We start from the raw sequence: 12,518 nt of genomic DNA on the forward strand, positions 1-12,518 counted from the left end.
AAACCAAATGCATCAATCAGATGTCATCAAAAAAGCCCCAAATGGGAACAGACCTTACATTCTCAATTATTGCAAATTAACTTAGCTCTGTGTCACATGCAAGACAATCCTTGGTCTTATGATGGGAGCATGCAAGGATACTTTAACTACCGTTTTGGAACGGGACGAGATGAATTGTTGACGTACCTCAACAACTTTGAATTTGATTCTGATCCGAGTTACTTGTTTCTAACGATTCCCAATTCTGTTTGTTTTCGGAGGATGGGGGGCAAACCAATTTTTTGCTATTTTTGAGGCGTCAGGTTGTTTCCAAATTGTCTATCGCAGGGCTGATAACAACCTCCCGTTTACATTCTTAATTATTAAGAGAGAACACTTTGTTGTCATACATGTCGGTTCACGTGTTTGTACACACCCGCTGTCGGAGATAAACCACGAGAACTATTTTAATGAAACAATCCAGTCCAATGTGAATACAACTAAACTACAGTCTTGCACGGATCTATTCTTTGGGACACCGCTCCAAACCGACAGCAAAACCACAAATGCAACCTATAATTCAAACCTGTTATATCAGAAAGGAGCTTTATTCAGCAGAACTGAGGTGTAGTTTTCCCAAAGAATATCAAAAGTTTCTAAGTCAGTTGTCCTCTGAACGTAGAACATGTCTACACGCAAATGAATAAAAAAAAAGAGTTTCGGGGGGAGGTTTGCCTCAGGAAAATCAAACAGGAGAGATCATGATGCAATGTCTGCCTGTCTTGCATGCCGGGAATTCCCACAGAGACACAGTTTTACCACAAGCTTATGTTGAAAGCTTAGCCTAGTAATGATCATGCGGTTCTAACTTTGACCTAAAGAGCAGTTTACATTTGACAGTTCCATTGCTGAAACTGCCTCGGTGTTATGAGCTCTGTTATTTACATATTCGGGAAGCTCTCCGGGTACCACCAAAGGTACAATCGTAAAAACACAAATGCAACCTTGAATGTGTGAAATATTATTGCAAACCTTTGTTAATGAAGAAAAATGCAGGTTGTGGTTTCCTGGATTGCGTACTGCAATGAACAGAGTTGAAACAAAGGAACATAGTTCCGGAGGCTATTTAGAAGGATAGTCAACTCAAGTTACGTGCAAAACTGCCTTCCTATGAACTTTTTGTGCAAGATAATACATTCGTGCACACTTTGCTGACTGTTTTCCGATCTTAAGCAAATGAAATAAAATCTTACAGTACACACGGCAAATACAGTACTGTGGTTATCGTTATAGTTTTTAGTCACATCACCTTCGATTACTGCAAAGTGTTTCCAACTCAGTTAGGGTTTTTTATAGAGCACTTTAAAAAGAAGATGGAACCCATGCGCAACAGATACAATGAAAACAATAGAGGGCCCAAAACTGAACCTTGTGGAACACCGTACCAGAGTGGGCCAGAGTCGGACTCATAGCAATGCCTGCTTGCCAAAAAATATCGAAAGCACTCTATCAAGATTGGATGAGACGGGCGTGGGCACAGCAGGATTCCTAGTGCGTGGCAGTTCAACGTTTAACTGACGTGTAATCAATGTTTTCGTTCCTCTGGCGAGTCATTTATTATAACCGCCAGACATAAACAGTCAGAGTCCACCGTATGATTGTTCATGCCCAAGCAATTATTGTTCTCCTTGCGGCCAAGCTGAAATAGTTCAAGTATTGGAATGATTGATTTCATATTTTTAGAGCATGAGGTGGCCTCGTGTCGGGATGTGCACAATCATTTTGTTTGATCACAGTAGTAGAACTTCTTTTTTTTTTTTTTTTTTACATAAAATCGACTTAGACTGTCCCTGCAGCAAGTCATGCATTTTTTTTTTCTTTTCGTGTACAACTGCATTTTAGTCACACCCACCCCCTTTTTAAGCACAAGTATTTGCACTTTTACTTCAATCATTTGAGTACCGTATTTTCCGCCCTATAAGGCGCACCTAAAAACCTAAAATGTTCTCAAAAACCAAGAGTGCGCCTTATAGTCCGGTGCGCCTTATATATGGACTAAATCCCTCAATTTAAACTGGCCCAAAGCATTGTGTCATGAAATCAATCATAAGTGGCCCGCTGAAGACTATGAATCATGACTCAAAAAGACTATGGATCATTATTTTATGATTATAAAGTAATTTGTTCCGTCTGAAGTTGAAATAAAAAAGATAAAATGGAGAATGATTTGATTTGGATTAAAAATCTGACATGATGCATTAATGGTGCGCCTTATAGTCCGGAGCGCCTTATATAAGGATAAAGTTTTAAAATGGGCCATTCATTGAAGGTGCACCTTATAGTCCGGTGCGATTTATAGGCCGGAAAATACGGTACTTTAATCCACCTCTGTTCAGACTAAAATGACGCATGACTTTCTGACGCATGACTTTCTTGCGCGTCTCCTCACCGAGGGACGCGCACCTGTGTAGGCAAAAAAAAAAAGAGAGAGGAAAAAAAGGGCAAAACGCGAAAGCAAAAGTCGACACCCCCCACCCCTCCTCGCGGACGCTCTCCAGCCTTCTCCCTCCTCTCTTTCTGGGCGGATCTTATGAAGTCCTCCACTCCTACTGCGACTTCACCCTATTTCTCCGTCTGCACGTGGAAACAATAGCAGAGTGTCTGCACTTGATCTGCTGGAGACAATATTTGACCGACCACCCATGTTTGCCTCTTGGGCTATGCGCGAGGACAAACGCTGTCAAGTGTGGCGCGCGTCGACTTTCCATCAAGCTTGCGTGGACCAAGAAAGCTCCAACATTCTCCGACCATGACTGCTTGAGCTGCACTCTTCCTCGCGCTGCTGTCAAGCTCCCCCTCCCTCCCTACTTTCATCCCCCACTTTAAGTCACTCCACACCAGTATGGTGGATAAGGGCCCATTGTTGACTTCTGCAATTATTTTCTACCTGTCCATTGGGGCAGCTATTTTTCAAGTTCTGGAAGAGCCCAATTGGAAGCTGGCCGCAAAGCACTACAGACGGCAGAAGGAGAATTTACTGAAGGAGTTCCCTTGTCTGACGAAAGATGACTTGGAGAGAATATTGCAGGTATGAATAATAATTTAGCTGACGCGTAAGACATGAATGGAGTGTTCAGTTCATCTTGTGGATCCATCCTGTCATTGCTTCTGTGACTGCAAGGCTTCATTTTGCAGCCCGAGGGTTTGCATTCACACATACCAAAATACTCTATATGTTTATATAGTATATGCATGTGTGTGGGTGTGTATCATAATGTGTGTGGGGGAAAAAAAAAAGAAAGGGCAACTGTTTATTTGTATTCCTGTTATCTGTGACGTGTTGCTTGTGTCTATGCCAACCTAATACTTGTTTTATGTTGGGCATTTACAAACTTGATAGTCACTATGTGCACTTTGTACATTGTAAGCATATATGCACGGGTCAGCGTTTTCGCGGGTGCATGAAGGAAGTTAACCTTGTGTAACATGGTGTTCTATTGCAATGTCCAAAGTTGCCAATGTCAGAAGTGCTCGGCTATTAAACCAGTGACCTGTGGGTTCACCCTCTCCCTCCCTCCCTCCAATAAAAGCATTAGAAATGTAGCATTCCTCTTCCACAGGTGTTTTTCTCATAATCCGGCTCACTGCCTTGATTTTTTTTCCCCCCCCCCTTTCTCCAAGGTGTGGGTGCTTTTTCCTGAACCACAACAAATTGGTTTTCCTTTTCAGTTTTTTTTTTTTTTTTTTTAGTTGATCCCTTTTCAGTTTTGTTTTGTTTTTATTTATTTATTTTTATTTTTTTTACACTCGTTTCTTTGCAGTTTTGAGACAGACTGAAAGCATGCCTCAACATGTCCCCCATATGGGCCGACATCAGTATTTGGGAGATTTATTACCTTACCCATCCCCCCCTTTTTTTCTTTGTTTTTTGTGTTTTGGGGTACTGAAAAGGGTATACCCATGAGCCTCCCCCCATTCATTGGACTTGAGTAATCCCTGCAAAGGCCTCAAATGTATGGGAACATAAAGCACATAAAGATTCTGGAAGTGTAATTTAAAGCTGCTGTGGGGAAAAAAAGTACAATCTTTTTTTTGCGTGTTTCCAGTACAACTCCAGACATGAAAATTAGTTTCTTCCACTGACACATACTTGTTGCAAAGACAGGTGGGATCTCATCAATACGACCACTTCTTAAGAAAGTTAGCCCTCTCTTTTATAAACTCCAAGTTTACCATTAACGTCACGTCCCTTCGAGTGGTTCGTTTTTATGGTCACATCGATGTAGACACTCGAGAAACTGTCATAAAAGTTCAGCAAAGCGAGGGTGGTGTCGGTTATCTTCCTTTTGCAAATAAATGATCATTATGCAAGCGTCCCGCTACATGCGTGAATTGTGAGCAATCGGGTTCAGGGTGCAGCTTCAAGAACTTTGAATTCAAACATGATTTGCACATATTTCCTTCGTTTTAATGATTCAGTGAATAAAATAGTTGGGGGGGTTTTGGGGTAAAAAGAACTGCAAACCCCAAAAGCAGTGTCTTCTGAACAATGACAAGAGATCTACAATGGGGCCAGTGTCCATTCACGTCATGCATGAATTCCACAACATAATGGCCCCATAGAGGAGATACTTGACCAACATAATGGGCAGTTCATATTGAAATGAAATGAAGAGTATTCGCCAAGAAAAGGGAACATGTTTAGGATGCATGCAGTGATCGAGACTCCCCCACCGAGCCTTCATGAATCATTTACGATGATGCAATCTGCACTTTTTAAACCACTTTTTAACCTGACTTTAAAAGTGCTTGTACAGTCCAGTGGCACATGCATGGTTAGGGTTAGATGGCCATGGCCAAGATGAAAAGTTTGACAGTGAATGAAATAGCGTCCTGTTTTCTGCACGAGATTGAACTGTGTCATGTGCCTACGGTGCCGATGAAGCTACTATGTGCCTTGAAATAGCAAAGTGTGACTTTCGGTCACATTCTTTCTTTTTTCACACATTAGTAGTTTCCGAGTGAATTTTTGATCCCGACCTAGATTTTCTGTCATGTGTCTCTCTTCTTTTGGAAACAGACATTTTATTCAGTTCATTTCTGTTAACGGGTTCCATTTGGTCAAATCGTGAGCCTACTTCACGCCAAATAAGCCACAGCACTCTAAAAATACTGCAAACTCTCATGTGTCACTTCACCAACTGCTGCATGACAAATGACGGCAAGAAGGCCTTCCGACGTTGGCCCCGAAAAACGCCTTTTTGAGATTACAAATGGCGTGCAGTGAACCAGTCGAAAGTTTATTTCGTCACGCAGCATAAGCATAATCTGAATTTTCAAATATTTGATGTAAATATTGATAGTAAACTGTACAAATGCAGGTTCTACCTAAATTGGAAGACTATTAAAAGACCCCCTGTCATTTTTTTACTTGCTGTCCACAACAAGTAAGAACAACGACTGTGCATGTTGTGTTAGTTTGACAAGTCTTGTGGTCTCGTGAAATTTTACAAGGAACTTTAAAGCAGCCACTTGCAAATGTGTTTATGTGCGGGTGTGTTCTTCCTTTATAATGTCGAAACAAAGCAAAATGTGAAATAATATTCCCATGTCTGTTCAGCAGCAAATGTTGGATTGAGACAAGATCTCCTATTTTTATTTTGAAGGCCCTTGAACACAGATTGTCCTTTATGATGTCTGCAAACCCCAAAGTTGAAATGAATCCAGAATAATACGAGCGAGCATGAGTTTGTGACTTCATTCATCTTGCCTACAGGCAGCTGTTGCTCCTTGGCTGCGTCACGCTCGTACCCAGAAGTGGAAAAATACTTCGGAATGGAGTGCTTGCCAGCTGCTAGATAACAGATGGTTTTGCGGTTTTCACAGTTCTTTGCTTATCACAATTGCAGCATCAGAGATTTAAAGCCTGCAATTTGGGGATGCTTTCACTTCTTTAGTAGTATCAAGGAATCCTTTCTTTGTCATTTGAGCCAGGGCACAATAAACCTCCTTTTCAAAGTGAAATACTCATTGTTGGATACTACTATGACAAGCCACATTTATCTATTTTGTTTATCAATGTAGAGCTTTGTTTTATGTTTTGATGTCGCCCGCCCTCGTGACACGGATGGCTTACCAGAAATAAGAGCAGTTATTTCCCTTCCTTAATTATGGGAAATTTGTATCTCTGTGTATGTTTACACACAATTTTAAACAATATGTGAATACATACCTTTACCGTTTGATTAATAACTCGTGAATTTCAATGATTTGAGCCAAGAGAATTGTGCCAAGGGAGGCAAGGTTGTCTATTATCGGGTACCCTTTTTTGTTTTTGATTAAGACGATCAAGGTCGCTGAACTTAGAGATGTGTTCTATACAATATTATGAATTTGTTGACCTCTGTCTTCCATATTAGAAAGGCGGTGCTACTCTGCCCCCATTGTATTCCTGCGAATCAGCGCTTTCTTAAAACTCAGCATTTTTTTTTATCTGGCAGATGAAACGAATACGTTCAATGCCCTTCCCACTGAAAGAAGGTGAGGGATGTCTTCAAACTATGCTTAGTTGGCAAATATTCAATTGTGAAAAAAAAATCACACAGAGCAAGGTCGGGTTGTTCCAGCACGACTTGTTCATGGCTCAGAACCGTTGCATATGCTGTGTTGAGCGGATCTTACTCAACACGTTCTGGGTTCCAGGATGGTCAAAATTTGAAGAAAGAAAAAAAAATCTCAAAGTTACGTAAGAGTTTTTTGTGCACTTTCTGCACAACTTGAGATTTGAAAGCTGATAAGCTGCACCGTGCACTCTCCTTTGTACGCAGTGGAAAGATTATTTGAAGCCATCAAAAGAGTTCATCTTATCTCTAGTGACTCAAACATCAGCTTTTTCTACAGGATGTATGCGGTGAAGCTTTCAGCCTCACACACAAAATACAAGTCTAACAAAATGGATGATTGTCTTTTTTTTTTTTTTTTTTAAAGACACTTTCCATGATTTGTGCAGACAAACTGTATTTATCTCCCATACTTTTTGTCATGTTTGTCTCCAGATAGTTTCCGATGCTGCCGGCCAAGGAGTCACGATAACTGGCAACAAGACGTTCAACAACTGGAACTGGCCAAATGCTGTCATTTTTGCTGCCACAGTCATAACGACTATAGGTAAGCACTTTTACTTCTCATTCGTCGGAACAAAATGTTCTCCAAGTTCTGTTCAGTGGTTTGAGGAATTTCCTAAAACTCTTTTTCTTTTTTTTTTTTTTTGGAAGGCTATGGAAACATTGCTCCCAAAACAGTAGTGGGACGTATGTTTTGCATCTTCTATGGGCTCTTTGGTGTGCCTTTGTGTCTTACTTGGATCAGCGAGCTTGGGAAGTTCTTTGGCGGACGAGCCAAGCACATTGGTCATTTTCTCACCAAGAAAGGACTTTCACTGGTAACTTGATATTTGCTCTATTATGATGATAACAATGCAAAAGATCTCCCTCCATTTGATGTTTTGTTGTTTCTATTTCAGCGAAAGTCTCAATTTACCTGCACAGCTATTTTTCTTCTCTGGGGGTTGCTGATTCATTTAGTCCTTCCACCTTTTGTCTTCATGTCCCAGGAGGGTTGGACCTATGTTGAAGGCTTGTACTTCTCGTTTGTCACCTTAACTACGATCGGATTTGGTGACTTGGTAGCAGGTATGTTTGCGGGGAAAATGCTTTATTTGTTATTAATCGGGAAATTGATATTGCTGAGTCCATTCTAATGATGATTTAATATTTTGAATAGATAATTAACGAGGTTTTCAAAGTCGGGACTCTTGATCATGGCTTATTTGTACTGCTTTGTGACTTTTGTTTGATTACTTTGTTCTCACCATGACAAGCGGAAGGGTGTAATTGCTCTATTATTATCCATTCATCACAATCGTCTTTTATTCAAACAGACAAGTCAGTTTCAACATTTCAAAACATTCAATCACGCTGAGACGTTGGGCTTTTATTGCATTAGTTTTATTCCATTTTTCGTTTTCTTTTCACAATACCTTGACGTGGTTTAACCCTTTTTTTTTTTAACGTCCTTTCAGGTGTGGACCCTACCAAAAACTATCCCACTTTATACCGCTACTTTGTCGAGGTTTGGATTTACCTGGGCTTGGCTTGGCTCTCTTTATTCTTCAACTGGAAAGTGCGAATGGTGATCGAGGCTCACAAAGCGCTAAAGAAACGACGCAAGTTACGCAAACTATCCCTGGACGAGCTGCGGCACTATAAAGCATCTCACAAAGCCGCGCCTCGTCCGCCGCCCACCCCCAATGACGTCAACATCTTCAGATTCCTGTCCAAAAAGCAGGAAGGCTACAACGACCTGATCAAGCAGATTGGCACGAAAAATGAAAAGCGACTGGACTCCAGCGCGGGGAACGCCATCAACAAGGCAAAAGCCAAAGCCAAAGACACGGCTCGCTCCAAAAGCTGCAACGATAGCACCACCTTTAACGGCCACACCATTCTCTGCTTGGACCGTTCGCCACGGCAGAAAAGAAGATATAGCTTCAGTGATCGTGTCACGGTTGCCTTTTCCAAGTCCAAAAACTACCTCCTGGGCTCTGATAATGGTTTGCTGCTAACAGAGGAACATGGCGATAGGGATGTTGAACTCGACCAGGTTCAGGTATTTGAAAACCAGCTTGACAAAGATGTGGATCAGGATGGCGGAGGTGGAGGACATTGTGGGAGAACGACTCGAAGGACTTGGGCTTCTAAAGAATACCAATCTCTTACATTCCAAAATGCAAACATTACTTTCATTGATGAGGAAAACTTTCTTGGCAATAATCTAGAGGAGGAGGAGGAGGAGGGGGAGGATGATTCCAAAGCGAAACTTTCGATCACAACATGCGATGAAAACATTGAAACCGTCTCCAAGGAGGAGCAAAGTTCCGAGTCGGACGGCTCGGTTTTTGCCAGCGATGTTTTCGAACACGGCCGCTCTTACGAGACTCTTGTTGAGGAATATGCAAAAGAAGACAATACAGAACCTTAGTTGCGGTGCACGCAGTCAACACTGCCTCTGTTGTGAACGCTGATGCCGTTGAAACATTTCTAATGTGAACTCAAACAATCCCATTGCACTCTTGGCTTTGGAAAATGATCACTTTCCAAACCAAATGAATGTTCTTTTCCTTCATTTGAATGTTCTTTCTTTTTTTTTTTTATCATGAATTCAAATCCCTATCATTTGGGACATAAACAGCCTAAATGAGTATTGACTTGAGACTTCATCACCTCTTGCAGTCTTTTGTGGAGATTTAGAAAAAGATTCATCAAGTATTGTGTTTCCAAATCGACTGTTTTTCCTGAAGTGCATTTCTTGGACATCGAATAAATTATCGATATGTTTCAACATATTAAGAAGTCGCATACGCCATATTGGTGTTTAAAATATATTTGAAATGCTGGGCATGGTCGTCGTCTGGAGCTCCGTGAGTGTTTGCGTCACTCGCACCATTCCATCAAAATGAGCACAGGCCAAAGTCCATTGCAGTGCAGATGTTTTTTTGTTGTTGTTTTTTTTTTCCCTTGACCTGAGCCAAACGCTTTCCCTTTTTTTTTTGTTGTTGTTTCTTTTTCCAAAATCCTTGATGAAGTAGCTGTCTGAGATTGTATATGGTTTTGACTGCATGGAAAAGACTTTGAGAAGGGTCCATCAATAAGCGATAGGGAGGTACTGTAAAAAAGTAAAAACACAAAAACTTGAGCAGATAAATATTGCCGCTGTATGTAAATGATGAATGAAGTGGCCCTTTGTGACGGAAAAGTAGGAGTGAAAGTATTCCGCTTCATTGTGTTTGTCAAGTCAATATTGTCTGAAAGGCCATCGGCAGCCACAAACACCTCAGCCGAGGACGTGGCCTTGCTACTTGTTTGCTTTTGGGGGCTCGCACTGACACAGATGACTGTAGTAGCGCAAATGACGGCCAGCTAGGTTAACGCTCCGCAGATCCATACTCTCATGACGTACGTGTGCGTGTGTACGTGTGGCAAAAAAAAAGTCTTTTTTTTTTTTTTTGGTTCACTTCCTGCTATTTGCACATGCATTTCAGCACAAGAAGGTTAGTGTTACTTCTCATGGGAAGATGGCAACAATTGCAGTGTCAAACAAGGCTATTGTGAATTTGGAAATCCGAGTTCTTTTAAGATTGTAAATCTTTGGGAATCCATTGTTTTTGTGCGCATGGAACACCTCCTGCCTTTTAGACTGCCTTAAATAAATCCTCTGCAAAGCAGGGGAAATGAAGAATAATGCTGAAATCGGTGTATATTCCACACTGGGTCTTTTTAGACATTTCTTCTTTGGTATTTGGTCGCATTTTGTGTACATTTCTACCATTGTCATTTTTATAGCGGATACATTGGTGCGCCGTCCTGGTACTTATTATCCGAAGATAATTTACTTGCAAGTGGTTCAACCTATTGTCCTGCATTTGTGTCTTAATGTCGCTCCGTTGTGTAAAAACTCCAGTGTTTGTGTAAATTGACTTTTTTTTTATGATGTTTTAAATTATTGTTTGTAGGCTGTTTGAATTTAAAAAACAACTGTATATTTCAAATAAAAATAAATATTCACTGAAAAATGGCTGTCTTCTTCTTTGTTTGGCCAATTTGGAAAACAGATTAGTGGATTTTTTTGTGTATGCTGAGATGACGTGCTGAGTATTAAATCAAATTTTAGTCAGTTGCCTATTTGTTCCAGAAATTGTTGACATTATTAGACTCTTTTCTGTCTAATTTATTTTACAGCTTGTATGTTGAGCTTTATTCAGATTTTTGTCGGGTAATTTTGAACAATCTGAAACAATTAATAAAAAATCTTTGTGACCTCAGTTGACTAAAGAAAATGCTGGAAAATGGACCCTTGGTGTGATAAGCTATTGAAATTCTGCACAGATATGTTGAATGGTGTCACACAGGCCAGAAATCATAGGTAAAGGTAACACATCATTTTATTTTTGGTTCAATATGAGGTACCGTGGCTGCAATTCTGCTTTACCGTTGAGAGGTTTGTGTTTTTCCCAAAACATACATATCAGGTTAAACTGCAGATGTGTGCTGGAGTCAGCTCCAGTTCACCTATGACCTCACTCAGAATAACTGCTGTCAAAAATATAGATGGATGGGTCCCATTTAAAGCTCAGCACAGCTCCTCACAAAGAACGCAACAATACTTCAAGAGTTTTGGAATTCTGAACCTATTATAGCGCCCTCAGAGGAAGACTTTCTGCACATGCATTACACAAGGAGTCCTGAAACCAGACTCGGGTTTTCACACAACGGTATTTTCTCCAAAGTTTGTGTTTCACAGGAGTAGAGTGTACCTGTGAAGAGATTACTCCTGCAAAGTCCTTTCCGATGGTTACATAACACGTCAGTGCAGTTTCCGGATATTACAATATATAAAATGTTTTGTCTACGCAGAGTTGAACACATAACAGGTAACAAATTTCTTTGGTGCCAAATACTTCTTTTATTATTATTGTTGTTGCTGTTGTTTGATTCCGGCTCCGGCTTTCCTGTGTGGAGTTGGTAAGTTCTCCCAATGCTTGCTCCAGTTTCCTTCCACATTCCTAACACATGCATGGTAGATCGATCGAGCACTCCGTAGGTGTGATTGTGAGGATGAATGCTTGTTCGTCTATATCTGCCCTGCACAACAAACCTCCAAGTTCTTCAAGCTCAGACGCTGAAGAGGTCCTTCGATTAAATACAAGCCACGTTTATCCAGGGACACAGTGATGCCAGTTCACTTGCTCGTCAACAAGGGAAGAAGGGGAACCAGATGGAGATTTGTTTCTGCGGCTTATAAATCAGCAGACCTAACAACAGCTCTGTACCTAACGGACCAGGATGGGGAAATGGGACTGAAACCGGCCCAAGGACCTCTCTGACACCCAATTATTTCCTGAGTTTCTGTGTCTGGCTTTCCGGGCCGGAAACTTTTGGTCACCCCCAAGAGGAGAATTTGTATGTGTTTATTTATATGTGCACGCACTGTACTCTGCGCATTTCGGATGCGGGCCTTCGTGTATTTGTTAGTGAAGATGTAGGAAGTACCCTGGTAACACGCATGCTGCTTTTTAAATGGACCAAAGGATGGGAAAGAAAGACAGTTTTGAACAATGAGACCAGCAGATGCTTATGTTGATTGTTGCATTCACAGGAGGGAAAGGTTCTCTTGACCTTTGACCCTGTAAGTACACGTTGCAGGGTTACAGTCATGACATAATAAAAAATAACAATAGTGGAACCTTGAGTTACAAATGTGCTTTTTTATGAACAATTGTTTTTTGGGGTGGAAGAATACTGTTTATTTAAGTACTGTTTTTAGTATGTTTTACAAATTGTCTTGGTGACGTTTTTTTTTTAGGTCTAATTTCATGTATTTTATTTATTTATTTTTAATATATAACCATTAAATTGTGGAAACAATTATCCTATCTTATTTTCATGTCCGAATAGCTTTTACTTTGAAAAGGTTGACCTGAT

General features: G+C 40.7%; 1 protein-coding gene across 1 annotated transcript; it reads left to right on the forward strand.

The window, feature by feature from the left end:
• The first annotated feature begins 2,586 nt into the window (after positions 1-2,586).
• Positions 2,587-10,609, forward strand: kcnk5a (potassium channel, subfamily K, member 5a). Its single transcript, XM_061301844.1, has 5 exons — positions 2,587-3,067; positions 7,035-7,146; positions 7,254-7,420; positions 7,502-7,670; positions 8,060-10,609. The coding sequence occupies exons 1-5, from the start codon at positions 2,882-2,884 to the stop codon at positions 9,016-9,018; spliced, it is 1,593 nt and encodes a 530-aa protein (XP_061157828.1). The 5' UTR covers positions 2,587-2,881; the 3' UTR covers positions 9,019-10,609.
• Positions 10,610-12,518: the final 1,909 nt, after the last annotated feature.

This window comes from Syngnathus typhle, linkage group LG16 (genome assembly GCF_033458585.1).
Source record: "Syngnathus typhle isolate RoL2023-S1 ecotype Sweden linkage group LG16, RoL_Styp_1.0, whole genome shotgun sequence".
Lineage (NCBI taxonomy): Eukaryota > Metazoa > Chordata > Actinopteri > Syngnathiformes > Syngnathidae > Syngnathus > Syngnathus typhle.